General features: G+C 41.1%; 1 protein-coding gene across 3 annotated transcripts in view; it reads left to right on the forward strand.

The window, feature by feature from the left end:
- Positions 1-1,430: 1,430 nt before the first annotated feature.
- The window catches only part of LCA5L (lebercilin LCA5 like), a 28,048-nt gene continuing 11,762 nt past the window's right edge, over positions 1,431-17,716 (forward strand). For 2 of the 3 annotated variants that reach the window (XM_027826831.3, XM_037903836.2), the window contains exons 1-5: positions 1,431-1,537; positions 4,490-4,842; positions 7,273-7,787; positions 11,123-11,260; positions 14,233-14,326. In XM_027826831.3, coding sequence (XP_027682632.3) covers positions 1,455-1,537; positions 4,490-4,842; positions 7,273-7,787; positions 11,123-11,260; positions 14,233-14,326 — 1,183 coding nt within the window. In that variant the 5' untranslated portion in view covers positions 1,431-1,454. Of the gene's footprint in view, positions 1,538-4,489; positions 4,843-7,272; positions 7,788-11,122; positions 11,261-14,232; positions 14,327-15,542; positions 16,221-17,716 lie in introns of those variants that run through there. The other variant, XM_043538216.1, reaches the window with a different exon arrangement.

Genomic DNA, 17,716 nt, shown 5'->3' on the forward strand with positions numbered 1-17,716 from the left:
AAATCGTACTTCATGCTAAAACTCAGAATACAAGCATTTACCCAGGAGACTTTTTTTTACTAAATTCAACAAAAATTATTTTAGAGCAGAGCAATGATATGAATTCAAAGAAAGTTGGACCCTGTTTTTTGATAAATTTGGATAACGAATGCTGAGATGGCTCAAATAACGCCAGACTTCCATTGCATCTGTCCTCTCTGTTTTTTTCCCTCCATCCTGCCCCACCTCCACTCCCCTCTTTCCTTTTCTTATCTGGTTTTATATTGTCTGGTTGTGCAGCTCTGACAAGCTGTAAAGTTGTATAATGGAATAATTCTATTGGATATCCTGCAAAAATGTGCAATATCTGGTAACATATACAAGCTGAGTCATTTACCTTTTTGTATTTTTATGGTTTCTTTATGAAAATAAATTTAAAAAATCACAAAATAAAGATTTTAGCCAGTTTTGAACTATTACTTTTATTTATTGATTTGAATAGCATCTTTTACAGGCCTCAAAATGCTTTGCAGAATTACAAATGAAGGGTTTCATCCTGTAATCATTTTCTACAAGTCATAGTACCAACTATCATGAATAGTCATGCCACTAATAATTATTAAACATACCAGTATTCACAGGATGGGGCCATTAAGGCATTTAGTACCTTGCAGGACTGTGACAAAATGATGAACAGTGCATTACTCATTTTTATTACCCAGCTATCAAGAGCAAGATCCTGTAGGCACTCTGTACCTGAAACTCCCACTGAACAGGATCTGGCCCAAATTTCTATTGATTTAAAACGTCATATTCAAGGTTTATGCAGTGGGGCACAATTCTTTTTATTCCCAGGTTTGAAGAAAATTGTTTCAATGTTTATAATTATATGAGTAAAATATCTATTTAAATTTTTCATTAATATTTTTTATCCTAATATGCTCAATTAATTTCATTTCAGCCCCTCCTTTCTCTGGAGCTTGAGAATAAGGCTGGGTGTGTTATTGCCTCCTCTCTCTTTGGGGTAGCCTGTAAGGGAGGATTTTGCTGTGTGTGTTTCACCCCTCAGCCATAGGCTCCCTACAGCATAATAGCACTGCTGGGATTGTAGCGAGAAGAGAGCCTGGTGTGTTTCTAAGGCATCAGACATTGGGGGTTATTACATGGATCTGATGGAGCGAGCAACAGGAGCGATCACTGCTGCTGTTCACTGTAAAATAGATCCGGGGTGGCCTTCCCCTTTCAACCGCTGTGGGTAGATATTGGGGGCTCTGATAACTGGTGTAGGGGGCAGCAAGGCAAACACCACAGAGCGCATTTATTCCCGAATATAGAAAGCGGGGGCGGCGGGGGGGGGGGTGTGCGAAGGCGAGGAGAGGAGAGAGCGTGTGGGAGGGATCGAGCAGAAATAGGAAGGGGAAGGCGGCTGAAGCAACAACCCCCCCCCCCGAGAACACTGAACTACAAGCCCCAGGATGCACAGCGCCAGAGTGCCCCGTTCCCATAGCAACAAAGAAATGAAAACAGCTTCTCCCGCTACGGCAGTGGAGAGAGCCAGGTAACGAGGGGATGAGAGCCCCGCCCTGTGCGGGGTGGGGGGGCAGGGGAGTGGGGGGGCAGTGCGGGGAGGGACGGGGGGCTTACCTGTGCGGGGGGGCAGGGGAGTAGGGGAGACAGTGCGGGGAGGGAAGGGGGGGCTTACCTGTGGGGGGGGCAGGGGAGTAGGGGGGACAGTGCGGGGAGGGAAGGGGGATCTCTATCTGTGCAGGAGGGAGGTGCAGAGGAGCTCCAGGGGGCCCCTCAACCAGGTTGACCTTCCTGGCAGCATCTCCATCCCTTGTAGGGCTTGTGGTGTCCCAGGTTCTAACTCCATCCCATTCCTGCCCTAAGCCCATTTGTTCTTCAGACTGAGGCGGCCTGGTGGTGCCCTGGGCCTTGGACTGGCTGATTGGGGGACCCACTGAACCATATGGTAACACCCTCCTCACCCAGGCTGTGCTTTCCTGTTCTTTCTTTCGACTGTCTTCAAACCATAATTAATCTCTCCCCTCTCCTCACCCCTATTTTTGCTGCTTTTGGATGCCTGGGGCCAAATCATGGTTGAAACGGAGTTTGTAAACCTTGTTCGAATGTAGACCCTTGCCTAATACCTAGGCTAAAAGATGATTTCTGATCCCTTATGGATCATTGCAGTGGCACAGAATCACTGCGGCAAAGTACTGCCCCTGCCACTCTTCCCACCCCATCTGCTCCCAGAATATCCCATGCATTAGGGTATCCCTTGTGGGGAGAGAGGAGAGGTCCCTGCACAGGGGTGAATTCCCCTGACAGGTTTCATATGATGTGAAGAGGAGGCAGAGTGAACCCCACACAAGAAGCAGTTCTTCGAAGAATCACAATTTAAAAATGGCACTGCTGAAAGTGTAACTTAATCTGTTGTGCTAGCTCCTAGTAGCTCCAATAAGTAAAATGCAGTGAATAAGCAATTATACACTCTCTGATTTGCTGTTCCGATCTCATGTGAATAATAACTAGATGTGTGTGAAATATTGAGAAACAAAAACCCTCAGGTATTTTCTATCTTGTTATCAATATGAAAATTGCCCTATTTTCTGAAAAACTCACCAAAATTCATAGTTCATTTTGCTTGAAAACTCGAGTGGAGGGAGGAAAGGACATATTTTCAAATGCAATTGCGCCTCTTTGAATATATGGCAAAAGCACATGAAAATGTACCTAAGTCAAGTACTCATAAATCTGGAAATGTCTTAGTTTGATGTTATTTTCTGAATAAAATAGAGTTTATTATTTCTTTTTATCCTCACTATTTAATATGAACTCCCCGACTGGTACACTAAATTTTGTCCCTCTTCTGAGACTCCTGAGAACATATGCCTATATGGTGTTAAGCTCTTAAATAACAAAGATTATGTATAATATTCTCTCTCTAGAATCTAAGGGTTTGTCTGCACAGCACAGTTAGCCTTGAGTTATAACTCGAGCGTTATCCCTAACTCAACTCCCATCCACACACAAAAATCTCTAGCTGGAAGTAGATGGTGTTTTAAGCTTGAGCTAGCTGGCCTGTCTGGGCATGTCTACACTGCATCTGGGAATGAGCCTTCTGGCTCGGGTCCACAGACTCATGCTTGCGGGGCTTGTACTAGCACTATAGAAATAGCTGTGTAGACATTGCTTTGACACTGTGGCTCAGTCTGGAGCATGAACTCTTAAGCCCCTTGCCAGGCTTCAGAGGCCAAACTCCAGGCTAGCTGCAGTGTCTACAAAGCTATTTTTAGAATGCTAACATGAGCCCTGCTAGCATGAGTGTGTGGACCTGGACTGGGAGGCTCCCTTCCAGATACAGAATAGCCATGCCCTGGGGAGTTGACGCTCCAGTGCTTCTAATGCTCGAACTGGTAATGTAGTAGGGTTACAACAGGTCCAGTTACAACTCAGCAACAGCTTCTCCAGTCACTCTATGCTGCTAAACAAATCACTCTGTAACTCCAATGTTGAGTTGGACACAATGGTGAAATGAGGACAGACACATTGATGGATTTTAAGTAGCAGGCCACAACTTTTATTAAATTTTAAATACAGGGGAGGGGTGCTACCTGCCCATCACACATACTCTCCTGTACCAGCAATTTAATTGTTTCCAGTGTGGGAGTTACAGGGCTCCTACCATATAACCCATAACTCAGGGTAAGCTCTTTCACTGATGGCCCCATCAAGTTTCCCTACCCCTTGAGGCTGACGGGTGGCATTTGTTTTGAAGTGTGGTCGCACTTGAGCTAGGCTAGCTACAGTGCATTAATCTGAGTACTAACTTGAACTAGAGTGGCCAGGTGCCCGGTTTTCGACCAGAAAGTCTTATTGAAAAGGGGACCTGACAATGTCCGGTCAGATCTACTGACTGGATACCCAAAGTCCGGTTACTGCGGGTCGGGGAGGCGGGGAGGCGCAGAGTCATCACGCTACACCAGCCACTATTTAGCCGGGGTTGCTTTCTATGGGCATTGCAGCTCCCAGCCCTGGCTCTGCAGGCAAGTACCTCCCAACCCGGGCAGAGGTGGGGGAGAGAGGGGAAGAGCAGCAAGCGACGGGGGGAAGGGGAAAGAGGAGCAAATGGGGGTGCTTCCTCAGGGGGATGGGGCAGGGAAGGAGTGGGACCTCAGGGGAAGAGGCAGGGAAGGGATGAAGCCTGGGGGGAAGGGGTTGGGGCAGGGACGGGTCTTCAGGGGGAAGGTGTGGGGCAAGGATGAGGAAGGGGAGGTTCTAGCTCTCCTGCTGGAGTGTCCATTTTTTAAATATTACAAAGTTGGCAACCGTAACTTGAACTAATTGTTGCAGTGAAGATAAGCCCTAAATTATTGCCTTATTTCAGCCCACACAATTGTCTGTTTCTATTAGACTTAAGGAGAAAATATACTTTTGAACAGGCAAATAAATACTATGTTTTTTCATGTTTATGTGTATAAACTGACAAACATTCCACTCCTGATAGGTCATGGAACCCATTTACGATGTCCTCTACTAGCAACACAATGATGGCCCTAGATGACTGTTTCCTCCGTATTATAATGCCAGAAGATAGTAAGTCAGAAAGCTACACAAGAAGCAGAGGCAGTAATGAATCTCCTAGGACCAGTAAGAGCACCAGAAGCAGCAGTAGTAGCAGAATTAATGATTATAGTAGGTGCAGTAGAGAATGTGAAAGTGAAAGTTCTCATGTTAACTACTCTGATGATTTTCTCACTGACTATTTGGAATCAGCTGGCAACAGCAATTATTTAGAACTGTCAGGAACCAAAGAGAAGAAACTACAGAAGAAAAATAAGAAAAATGGTCAGCCAAAAGGTAAAAAGAACATTGTTCTTGTTTCCCGACTAATGAATTAGATTTTTGACAACAGCTAAATAATATACATATGAAGATTGGTACTATCCCCAATTCTTGACAATTTTTGTCTTAATATGTCACATAAAATAAAAATAAGTTTTTGTTTTAGGTCTATTTCAGTCTCATTTGTCAGCCAATGTAATATTGAATTAGCCATATTATACAAAATATATTCCTTCTGTGTAAACACTAACAATAAAGAAAATATCCCCCATCAAACCCACATTTTTACTTTCATGTCTGGAAATGGATTTCCTTAATTCCCACCATTCAAGTGCACAAAGTGACTGTAAAACTCAGGGGCCAACTCCTACCCCTGTCCAAGACCCTTGCAGGGTCCCAAAAACTTGTCCAGCCCGAGCCTGAACGTCTGCATTGCAATTTTATAGCCTCACAGGCCTAACCCTGCGAGCCTGATTCAGCTGACATGGGTCAGCCATGAGTCTTTTATTGCAATGTAGACATACCCTTTGAGCCTTCTTCCATGCAGCCCCATACAACTGGAATTCCCAACTCCCATGACCTCATCCATCATGCCTCCACCCCTATCTCCTTCAAGCCCCTCCTTTTGAGATACTTCTTCCAAAAGGCCCATAAACCTAGTCTTTCCCTCAAAGAATTGTTAATAAGACAGACTAGAGAAAATAAACAAATAAAACTAGAACACACTATAGTAAAAAATCATGGAATTAACAAGACACCAGCTAACTTCACTGTGTAATCACTTGTTTGCGTAATCCCCTCCCCAACCTTCATCTGTAACATGATCCAGTGTCTAGAAGTTAAAGCCAGACAAATTCAGGCTGGAAATAAAGTGTATTTTTTAACAGTGAGGGGTAATAAATCACTGGACCAATTTACCAAGGATTGTGGTGGATTTTCCATCACTGGTAATTTTAAAATCAAGACTGGATATTTTTCTAAAAGCTCTGCTCTAGGAATTATTTTGGGGAAGTTCTTTGGCCTGTGTTACACAGGAGGTCAGACTAGAAGATCACAATGGTCCATTCTGGCCTTGGAATCTATGAATCCGTCAGGTCTGGCCTTACCATGAGGTGAACTGCAGCGGCTGCCTGAGGTGCTAGACTGTGGGGGGGCCCAATAGGACCCAAAGTTTCAGAGTTTTGACCCAAGTGAGGAGGCATGGGGGCGTCATTTGAGCTCGCCACCTCAGGTGCCAAAATGTTGTGGGCTGGCCCTGGAATCCTTGAATCTATTATGTTTTCTACTTAAACCCTGTTCTTGTAAATAGTTCATATCCAGAACTCCCACTGAGTTCAACAGGAGTGCTTAACAGGACCTGGCTCTTAGATTGCCAGCTGTTCAAGGCAGGGACCCTGAATGCATATTTATCTTTAAAATGGCTAGGAGATTTTGGGTGCTATGTAAATTATAATACTAATTCTCTAGAAATGCACTTCCTGGAATGCCTTAGAGTTACTATGAAATGGAATGTATGCATAAAAGCAAGGAAAACAGTCAGACTTATAGTCCCAACCCTTTAAATTTTCAGTTATACTTCAGAAAGGGACATTGATGCTTAGTAGTGGTACACTTAGAATTTCAGGCTGTCAAGAATATTTATCAAATACAGTATATAGAATGGAAAACTGTATAACTATTCTAAATGCCTGATAATTTAAACAACACTACATTTGTGTCTCTAAGCTATTTTTGATTTAGTTCAAATCAAAAAATGGTTTGAAAGTGATATAATTGGTACAGAATTCCTACATGCAGGTTTGTTAGGAAATGTATTATTACCATCACTTTGTTTTCTGAATTTTTGCAGTAAGTTATTGTTTTCTTCCTTCTTCATCATGAATTTAATTTTCCTAATCTAGGGCCATATCCAACTCCACTGAAGTCATTGGGAATCTTTCCATAGGAAATTGGATCAGGCCCGTACAACCTAATCCTCTGACAAAACACACACTGACTTCAATAAATTACTGAGAGACAAACTTTATTTTAGGTGGCGTTGGAGAGACTGTTCTGTAAGCACATCCTACCAGCCTCAGAGAAAGCCTAATTTGTCTCAGAGAAAGCTGTTGCTGGAATATTAGCACTAAGGCTATCTAGAGTGAAGATGGTTCCTGCGAGAAGATAGTGGTCAATAGAATGAGGAAGTGAGGGAACCTTTGGACCTCATATGGACCTGGCTTTAGTTGTGGCCAAATGCTGCCAGGAAAAATCCATGCTATAGATGTATCAGCACAAAATATTTGAAAAGTGACATTTTAGTACAGATTTTGAACACTGTGTGATACATACTGCCTTTAAGTAGCTCAGGATAACTAGTTATGAGTAAAGATATGTACTGATTTTGCTTTCTGTACCATTAAATGATATGTAAGTCACTATTAGTTTGTTTTGGTCTGAATGCAGGAGGCAAGAAGTTGCCAGCTAAGAAGATGCAATTCCAGAATACTTCATTTTTAAGTACTCAGAATAACATAATTTCCCAGAAAAAAGATGCTACGGCTCAACGTATATTATCTGCAAGACTTCACAAAATTAAAGAGCTGAAAAATGAACTGTCTGACCTCCAGCATAAACTGGAAGCATCAAACTTAGAAAACCAGCTTCTGAAACAGCTTCAGTATCGGCACTTGAAAGCAATAGGTAAATATGAAAATGCGGAGAATAACTTGCCTGATATTATAGCAAAACATTATAGTGAGGTAAGATCTCTAAGGGGACTCCTTAGGAAGTCTCAGGAACAGGAGCGAAATACATCCAGGAAGCTTAGAGAAGTTGAAGCAGAGCTGTTAAAGACTAAAGATGCCTTGCAAGTATTGCAGAAACTTTCAGAAGACACGAATCTTGCAGAGAGAGGGGAACTTACTCATAGATTATCAATCCTTACAGAAAGAATGGAAGCCAATGATAAGAGAATACAGGTAATATGGAACATGTCCTTGTATTTTTAGAACTATAATAGGAAACATTTTTGTGAAAGAATAATGCAAGATTATTAATCAATGCATATAAAATGAATATTTATAGTGCAAGCTAACAACACAGAAATTCAGAGCCATTTGTTTTAATCCAAAGCTTTCCAAAGTTTAGTGATATTATGAATGAATTACCCATAACTTTAATAAAATCTTGCACAAATGTATCAATGAATTAAACTTGGAAATAAAGATTAGTCAAACTGTTGCCCTATTACCTTTAAAAATATGACATACTACTGGAGAGCTGTCTCCAAGTCTCCCATTCACTCCTTAGTACAGGTGTAGTCAAATGTATTGCAGCTGTTGACTAGTGAATTAAGCATGAGTCAGGAGTCCTAGTCTTAGGTCTACCACTGATCTGATACTTGGCACTGGAGAAAAGACTGAATTTATTTGAGCCTTAGGTTATCCTTCTGTTAAAAGGATGGACAGCATTAAAGGAGGGTGATGTGAGGCTTTATCAATGAATATATCTGAAGTGCTTTGAAATTCTTGTATGAAACGTGCAGTATAAGTGCTAATATTATTATTTATTTCAAGGGTTTTTTTGACAGAGTTAATATTTAATTAATTTATATTGTGACCGTCATTGTGATATCTAAGCGTATTTGACCAAAACTAATAAAAACAACTGTTGCCAACATTTAAGTAGACAGCACCCTTGTTAGGATGCAATATTCTTCCAGAAGGAAATGGAGGGAGGTGAAGCATGAAGAAATAATAAAAAATAATTCTCAGTAAAATGAGAATTGGGAGAGTAGCCATTGGGAAGAATAGAAAAACAATTGCCTCATAAATTCATAACACTATTTACCCCTTATTTCTGGGTGTGGCAATCCCCTAAAACTTACCTCAGAGCTAACATGATCCCCTATCTGCCCACCTTTGATGCCTCTCCCCCTCTGCACTACAGCGACCTGTCTCCTGTGGACAGGGTTGTATATCGTTCTTCCTGAAGCTCACTAACACTGCTCTTGTAGGAGGCTGCTAGAGAGCTATGGAGGATGTTCCTTCCTTACCTCCAAGGGTTGGGCAAACTGCCTTTGCAGTGTTCCCAGGGTCTTAGGGGTTGAAACACCAAGCATCACAATGCCCAACTTTTAGGCGCCTAGAAAATCACAGAAAAAACACTAAAAAGAAAAGGAGTACTTGTGGCACCTTAGAGACTAACAAATTTATTTTGATCACAAAGCCTGAATTTGGTGCCTAGGCTCCTATACAATGAACGGGGAGAGATAGGCAACTTAGAAAGCCAACACACTAGACAGGGAGCCATCTAAGCTACCCAAGGGAGATGCTGATGAGAGGGGTGTTTGCTGAGCCCCAATCTCTCTCTGAGATAGGCACCTAAATTGGGGCTTCAGGGAGGTGCCTAGGTCTGTTTAGTGATCCACAAATGGGAACCAGGCACATAATGTCAGGTGACCTAGGCCCTTCTTGAAGGAATGAGTTGTGCACCTGCCTCACACCACACAAAATGGCCACCGGAGGAGTAGGAGGTGGTGGTGGTGCCCACCATATAACTTTAGCTCTGTGATTAGAACACTCACCTTATGCTCTTAACTACTGAGCCGTGGGATATTCTGATATGGGGATTCCTCAATCTCTCCTTTGAAGTTGTTTCATTGTGGATTAAATAATGAAAGAGTGAATGGACCTGGGGTCTCCCATAGGGGTACCCTACCACACACACACACACACACACAAGCAGTCATTGGATTAGAGATAGAGAGAGTGCGTGAGAATGACTTTGTAGGCTGGTGGTTAGAGCACCCACATGGGAGACCTCCAAGTCCAATAACCCCTCCTCCATTCATTCCTTCATTATTTATCCACAAAGGAACAGCTTCAGCAGGAGAGATTGAGGGAGCCCCACATCAGAATATCCTGTAGTTCAGTGGTTGGAGAACCCTCCTGAGAAACAGGAGATTCCCCTGCTCAAGTCCTTTCTCACCCTGTGGAAGAGAGGGGGGAATTGAACCCGCATTTCCCACATCCCAGGGGAGTGTTCTAACCACTGGACTAAAAGTTATAAGGTGGGCACCACTCCTTCCTCTTCCAATGGATTTTGAATGGGACCCAGTCTGGAAGGGAAGGCACCTACTGGATCAAGCCCCATATGCAATTTAGGCAGCCCAATGCCTATCTTCCCCCAGTTCATTAATCACTCTGGGCTTAGGTGGGAGGGAGGCATCTGGACTCCCAGAGTGGGGCAATGGTGGGCATGTCCCAGAGTCTAAAACTTAGGCGCCTAGGGAACTTTTACAGTGGAAAGTTAAGCGCCGAGTGAGTTTAGGTGCCTACAGGGTTAGGCAGCGGCCAAGCAGAAGTTTTGTGGATTGCAGTGCCGCCACACATGGGGATTTAGGGGCCTAACTCTGGAGTTTAGGGGCCTAAAGTGCTTCATGGATATCTTTACTTTTACTCCTTCCAATTTAGATGTAGATCATTCAAATTTGAATTCATAACAGTATCAAACACAAATATTTTAATCAAAAAGTAATGGCGTACAGAACTGTTAAAAATAATGTCCCTGAGAGCGTGTAATAAAGGCATAGGATGAGAGAAAATAAAGAGGATTCCGTGCCTTTAATGTCTCATACTTCTTTAATCTCATTGTCTTTATGGGGAAAGCCTCCATCTCCGATTTTTAATAAAATCTCAGAACAGTGAAGTCTTCCATTTACCTTCCAGAAATTCATTTCTACTCTATCAGAAGAATAACTGAACTCAGCTGCCATTCTGAAAGCTGTTTATTTGTTAGAACCCCCATTGAGAATCAGTAGAAAGTCTTGCTCATGGAGACTTTGCAGGATTGGGTGCTTAGCTTATAATTTTGATACTGACACAATGGCAATTACAGTTTATCCCCTGGGTTCTAAATGATACGGGACCTGATTCTCATTTATACTGCCAGAGTGGTGTAAAGGGGCCTTAATGTAAATGAGAATCAGGTCCTGATGATCTCCCAAAAAAAGACTGTACTGGATTAACACATTAGGAATTTAGTATATTGAGTTATTTTTAATTTTTGAATACCTATATATTCATTTTGTTTGGTAACCAGCTTTTTGTTAATTTTAGATGTAAATGGATACACTGCATTTTTGTTTTATTACAAACTTCTAATTTCAGATTTTATTTACAGTAGAATATGATTATTAGAAGTTTCATTTTTCATTATGTTACTCTGCTTATTTTTTAAACCTGATGTGAATTGAAATTCTTCAGCTGTTACAGTGAGTATATCTACATGGTTAAATATGTAATGTTTCTAGGGCTTAGAAAAACAGCTGACATTGAACAGTAGCATCTTTAGTCGTCAATTGGCAGCTGAGAATAGAAAGACTATAGCAGCTCGGACAATCACAAAGAACTTACAAATGGAAATTAAGTCTCTTCAACAAAAAATTAAGGTACTCAAGGTTTAAAATAGCGTTTTTTTTTATAAAAGTGCCACATGTCTTATGTTACATGTTCCTGTTACTTTCATTATATTCTTAAATAAGATAACGAAGGAATATGTGATGCAAAATGTATACACTGCAAAAATATAAAAAAGTAAAATAAATTAAATTATCATTACATCTATTTGTCAGAATCTGAAGTAGATCAATAACTGGTAGAAATGCAATTAACAATATCTGCCTGTTACCATTTGATGAGTCTGGATCAGCATGTTATGCTATAACTGTAGCAGGGTCCCACAGGGGTCGGTCCTGGGTCTAGTCCTAGTCAACATTTTCATTAATGACTTGGATAATGGAGTGGATAATATGCTTATAAAATTTGCAGATGACACTGTGACAGGTTGTCCCCCTTAGGATGCCACCTGATGTGCTGAGATACCACTGAGCCCACCTGTTCTGCCACCTGGGCATCTTTTTTACCTGTCTTGCGGAGCCAGGCTATTAAGCCTCCTCCAGCACACACACAGGCAGGGCCACACCCAACTGCAGAACAACACAGATGCTGAGATCAGCTCTGGGAAGACTCATCTTAAGGGACTTGCCCCAGCACTCAGGTGTCCACCTCTCTTGGAGTGCAGACCCAAAGGTATATTATAAAATCCACCTCCTCCCTCAGTGTGGAGGAACGTATGCACAACCTCTTATTCCCCCACCCCCAATTATGAATTGCACAAACGGGGTTATATTATAAACAAGAAATAAGTTTTTTAACTACAAAAGGTGAATTTTAAGTGGTTAAAGAGATAGCAAACAGAACAAAGCAGATTACTAAGCAAATAAACAAAACACGTAAGCTAAGCTTATTTCACTAAAGAAATTAGTTACAAATAGTAATTTCTTACCCTAGATATTGTTGCAGGCAGATTACAGAAAGTCTTGAAAGGCAGCTGCACTGGTCTCCAGCTTGAGACCTCAAGTATTATTACTCACAAGCTAGACACCCTTCCAGCTTGGGATCAACCCTTCTCCCCCCAGTTCAGTTCTTGGTTCCAAGTGTTTTTCAGTATCTCTTTGGGTGGGGAGGCAGAGGAGAACCACAATGAGGTCACTCCCCTGCCTTATATAACTCTTGTGTAAGGCGGGAACCCTTTGTCTTCCAGTGGAAAAACACTGGCATTCCAAAAGGGAAGGTGGGATATCCAGAACCAGGTTACTTGGACTCATGTCTCTGCATGGCTGTGGCAGCCATTGCTAGTAGGCTGTTTCAAACGTCCACAGGAAGACTAAGCTATTTTACAGTCCATTGTCTTTGCTAATGGGTCATTAGCACTGTCTGGCTTTCTCATAGTTGTACCTGAAGGGCTAGTTGGGGGTGCACCCAAAGTATCCCATTTGAAATACAGATACATAGTCAATATTCCTACTTCAGATACAGAAATGATACAGGCATACAAATTAGATAATCACATTCAGTAAATCATAACCTTTCCAATGATACCTTACAAGACCCATCTTGCTTAAAGTACATCTCAGTGATGTCATACCCATATCATAAGCATATTTTCATAAAGAATATGGAGTGTAATGTCACAGACACCAAGCTGGGAGGGGTTGCAAGCACTTTGGAGGACAGGATTAGAATTCAAAACGATCTTGACAAATTGGAAAATTGGTCTGAATTCAGCAAAATGAAATTCAATAAAAACAAATCCAAAGTACTGCTCTTAGGAAAGAAAACTCAAATGCACAACTACAAAATGGGGGGTAACTAGTTAGGCAGTTGTACTGCAGAAAAGGATCTGGATGTTATAGTGGATCACAAACTGAATATGAGCCAACAATGTGATGCAGTTGTGAAAAAGTCTAATATCATTCTGGGTTGTATTAATGAGAATGTCGTATGTAAGACATGGGAAATAATTGTCCTGTTCTACTTGGTACTGGTGAAGCCTCAGCTGAAGTACTGTATCCAGTTTGGGGTGCCACACTTTAAGAAAGATGTGGACAATTGGAGAGAGTCTAGAGGAGAGCAACAAAACTGACAAAAGTTTTAAAAAGCCTGGGGTCTTTTTTTAACCCAGAGTAAGTAGTTAATACCTGGGGGAGCAAACAGCTGTGCATATCTCTCTATCAGTGTTATAGAGGGTGGACAATTTATGAGTTTACCCTGTATAAGCTTTATACAGAGTAAAACGGATTCATTTGGGGTTTGAATCCTATTGGGAGCTGGATGTCTGGGTGCTAGAGACAGGAGCACTTGCTAAGCTGTTTTCAGTTAAGTCTGCAGCTTTGGGGGCGTGGGTCAGACCCTGGGTCTGTGTTGCAGCAGATTAGCGTATCTGGCTCAACAAGACAAGGTTCTGGAGGCCCAAACTGGCAGAGAAAACAGGCTCAGAGGTAGTCTCAACACATCAGGTGATAGTCCTAAGGGAGTCTGTGTAATCCAACCTGTCACATCTTCATCTCTTGAATGTAATGTTATGAAAAATCGATATGAAAGAATGTAGGTGTGTGTTAAGGCTTAAAAGAGATCAGAATTCAAATTCTGAGTTTAGATCACTGAAGAAAATGACAGGTTTCAGAGTAGTAGCCATGTTAGTCTGTATTTGCAAAAAGAAAAGGAGTGCCACAAGTACTCCTTTTCTTTTTGAAGAAAATGAGATTGCTAGTTCCCATTTATGGACATCACAGGCTCACTCCCATTGGCACAATTCACCATGGTTGATAGTTTCTGTCCAAGAAAGGCTTTGGACTGGAATGTGAGGATTTTCACATTTGAGTTAGGATCAAAGTGTATTGGTACAGTGATGTGTTAAACCTTTTACAAAGTGTCTGCCTGCAGAGCGTTTGTCTCAGGCCACAGCTACTTGTTCTCTATTTTCATGAACATTATTACATTCATTAACACTATTTTAAGATGAGGCACTGGAGCTGGTAAAAGGTAATCATTAAGTTTGATAGTGTGGATTTTTTTTTAGGAAAAGGAACGAGAAGTTGGTATAAAAAATATCTATGCAAATCGGATGCTTAAAGGTCTACAGGACAAAGCTGATCCTGTACCTCGCAAAAAAGGTACTGTATATCTGTAATATTTTTTATTTTTATATATTTTAGTGTTGAACTTGCATTGCTTTATAACTGGGACATAATGGGATAAATTTTCTAAAACAGGGACCTAAATTGCACCTGTAAATATGCAAAATGGGTTCTTGCGCATGCAGTTACCCCTTTGGACACACAATTACTTTTCTTTGCTCATATGGATGCAACTAAGTAGCCCATTTCTGAATATTTAACTTAGTTTATGTAAATGAACTTTGGGCCAATTTTTACCTTTTTTTAGTGACATTTACATAGACTGTACAGTATATGATACTGTGTCTGTTAATACTTACAAAAGTTTTGGAAAATAAAGTGTAATAATGATGAGATGTAAGCAGTGTTTCTGCCTTAAGTACATAATCTCTGCATCATTAGATCATTAGCATTCAAACAGTATTTCATATTACGGCACCACAGATTTTGTATAGTATGTTTGAACATAGCTGTGCTCTCTAACACCACTGTAGTTAAGGTTATGTCAGGGTTTTATTTGTAAAATCTGTTAAATTTTAAATTTATAATTTGTCTGCAAAAATTGCTTTGGCCTGAAATTTAGCATTTGATTAGTCTAGTAGCAAACTTGCCTTACCCATTTCTTTAAAAATCAGATAGGCAGTTTAAAAATGATATAAACACTATTTCTGATGGTGTGTGTGTAACCAAGATAACTCAAAAACTAAGATAAAATACCAGCATTTCTGCTCCAATCTTTACAAGTTAGTGGTTTTAGAAAATCAGATCTCTGGGATTCAGCTTGGCCCCTAAATCTAATTGCGTTTCTGCTGAGTCAGCCGATCTGAATCAGACAGAGCCAACAACATCCAGTGAAAAGTCCTCTCTGTGATGTCACAGGCCTTCGGTGCCTTTGTTTCAGGTAGCTTTTTACAGCAATGGCACTTCAGCAGAAATTGTTTCTATGAAGAAAAATTTCAGTTAGAAGCTTTCACTCTTATATTTGATCCATAAGATGAGTAAAGGTTTGGACAAGGTTTACAAGAGGTGTGTTGCAAATTTCTTCAGTAAATACTGCCAAATATCCTGCTAAGAGGACAGGAGTAAGACATTTCTAGGCTGCTGCATCCAATCCGAGGCTTCCCTCTCCTCAGTTCTAATAAGGTAAGACTCTGTACCTCACAGTACACTTCATCCAGCTCAAGCCTCGCTCATTTCTACTCTCAATTTATAGAGATGTTTCACATGGCTATGGAAGAAATCCGTTATACCCTTATCAGCCTGTCAAGATATCTGATCACCGAATTATATCTCTTGTCACCTCTGCCAGTCATCATGTGCAATAAACAAGGATGGTTATTGTTGTTCTCTGCAGTTTTGTGTGACACTTTCCACCTCGATCTAATTGTCATATCCAACAGTGTCTTTTGTATATATGTTAAATGTTCAATATCTTACGAATGCATACATGAGTTATTATGTGTTTATGTTGTTTGTCTGATAGCCCTTGTTATGTGATGCTTCCATTCCATGAGTTAGAATGTTTTTGGAGAACAGAAAGTACTGGATTGTTGCTGTTGTTTCTAAAATATAGTATAGGTATTATAAGATATGCATATACTGTATGAACTCACTGCAAATATACAGATGTTGTTTTAATTTTTTTTCAATATTCATTTAATGAATAGTTTCTTGAATGATTCTATCATTTCCCCCAACTAACATTTCAAATAGGGAGGAACCCTTTTCTAGGAGGGCTGGTTTCCAGTCACAGAGAAGGAAACATTTCTTGGCGTTTACTTACAGTACCATGTAAATAATAATAATAATTAATAATAAAAACAGGACCCAAACAGCAACTGGATGAACAAATTTAAAATAAATTAAGGACATTCAAGTGGCAACTTCAAAGACTATTTTCCTAACCTGTAAGCCCTGGAGATTCTGTTATACATTAATCTCAAAGATGCATAACTTCCCATGAGCCTTTCACAGCTAAAGCTTCTAAGGGTATGCCTACACTACAGTCAACACAGTGCCACTGTAGCACTGTAGAATAGGTGCTTCCTATACTGATGGAAGGGGTTTCTTGTCAGTGTAGGTAATCCACCTCTCAGGCTTGTCTACACTTACTGGGGGATCGATGCGTGGCGATCGATGCATCAGCGGTCAATTTAGCGAGTCTAGTGAAGACCTGCTAAATCGACTGCAGATCGCTCTCCTGTCAACTCCTGTACTCCACCGGATCGAGAAGAGTAAGGGGAGTCAATGGGAGAGCGTCTCCCGTTGACATCGCGTAGTGTGGACCCTGTGGTAAGTAGATCTAAGCTACGTCGACTTGAGTTACGCTATTCACGTAACTCAAATTGCGTAGTTTAGATCGACTTTTCCCTGTAGTGTAGACAAGGCCTTGACAGTAGCTAGGTCGATGGAAGAAGACTTTAATCGAATTAGCTGTGTCTTCAGCAGGGGTTAGGTTGACCTAACTATGGGGTTCAGGGCATGAAATTCTTCATAGGCCTGATCATAGCAGTTAGGTTGACCTGGTTTTTATGTGTAGACCAGGCCTTAGACTTGCATTTTGAGGGTGAGAGATCCCAGACTAGGGCTTGCTTCTAAACAGTATTTACAAGACTGATGGTCACAGTGACAGGTTGTCTGACAGAAGAAGAGCATAAGAACATAAGAACGGCCATACTGGGTCAGACCAAAGGTCCGTCAAGCCCAGTATCCTGTCCTCTGACAGTGGCCAATGGCAGGTGCCCCAAAGGGAATGAACAGACAGGTTATCATCAAGTGATCCATGCCCTGTCACCCAATCCTAGCTTCTGGCAAACAGAGGCTAGGGACACCATTCCTGCCCATCCTGGCTAATAGCCATGGACCTATCTTCCATGAATCTATGTAGCTCCGTTTTGAACTCTGTTATAGTATTGGCCTTCACAACACCCTCTGGCAAGGAGTTCCAGAGGTTGACAGTGCATTGCATGAAAAAATACTTTCTTGTGTTTGTTTTAAATCTGCTACCTATCAATTTAATTTGGTGGCCTCTTGTTCTTGTATTATGAAAAGGAGTAAATAACACTTCCTGATTTACTTTCTCTATACCACTCATAATTGTATAGACCTCTTTTATAGAAGGGGAGCTCTGTTTTCCTTTGGTTAGCTTCATAGATTCCAAGGGACCATTGTGATCATCTAGTCTGACCTCCTGTATAACACAGGGCACAGAACTTCCCCAAGATAATTCCGAGAGCAGAGCTTTTAGAAAAACATCCACTTTTCATTTAAAAATTGACAGTGATAGCGAATCCACCACTATCCTTAGTAAATTGTTCCAGTGATTAATTACTTTCACTGTTAAAAATGTATGCCTTATTTCCAGTCTGAATTTGTGTAGCTTCATTG

This window comes from Chelonia mydas, chromosome 1 (assembly GCF_015237465.2).
Source record: "Chelonia mydas isolate rCheMyd1 chromosome 1, rCheMyd1.pri.v2, whole genome shotgun sequence".
NCBI classification, from domain to species: domain Eukaryota; kingdom Metazoa; phylum Chordata; order Testudines; family Cheloniidae; genus Chelonia; species Chelonia mydas.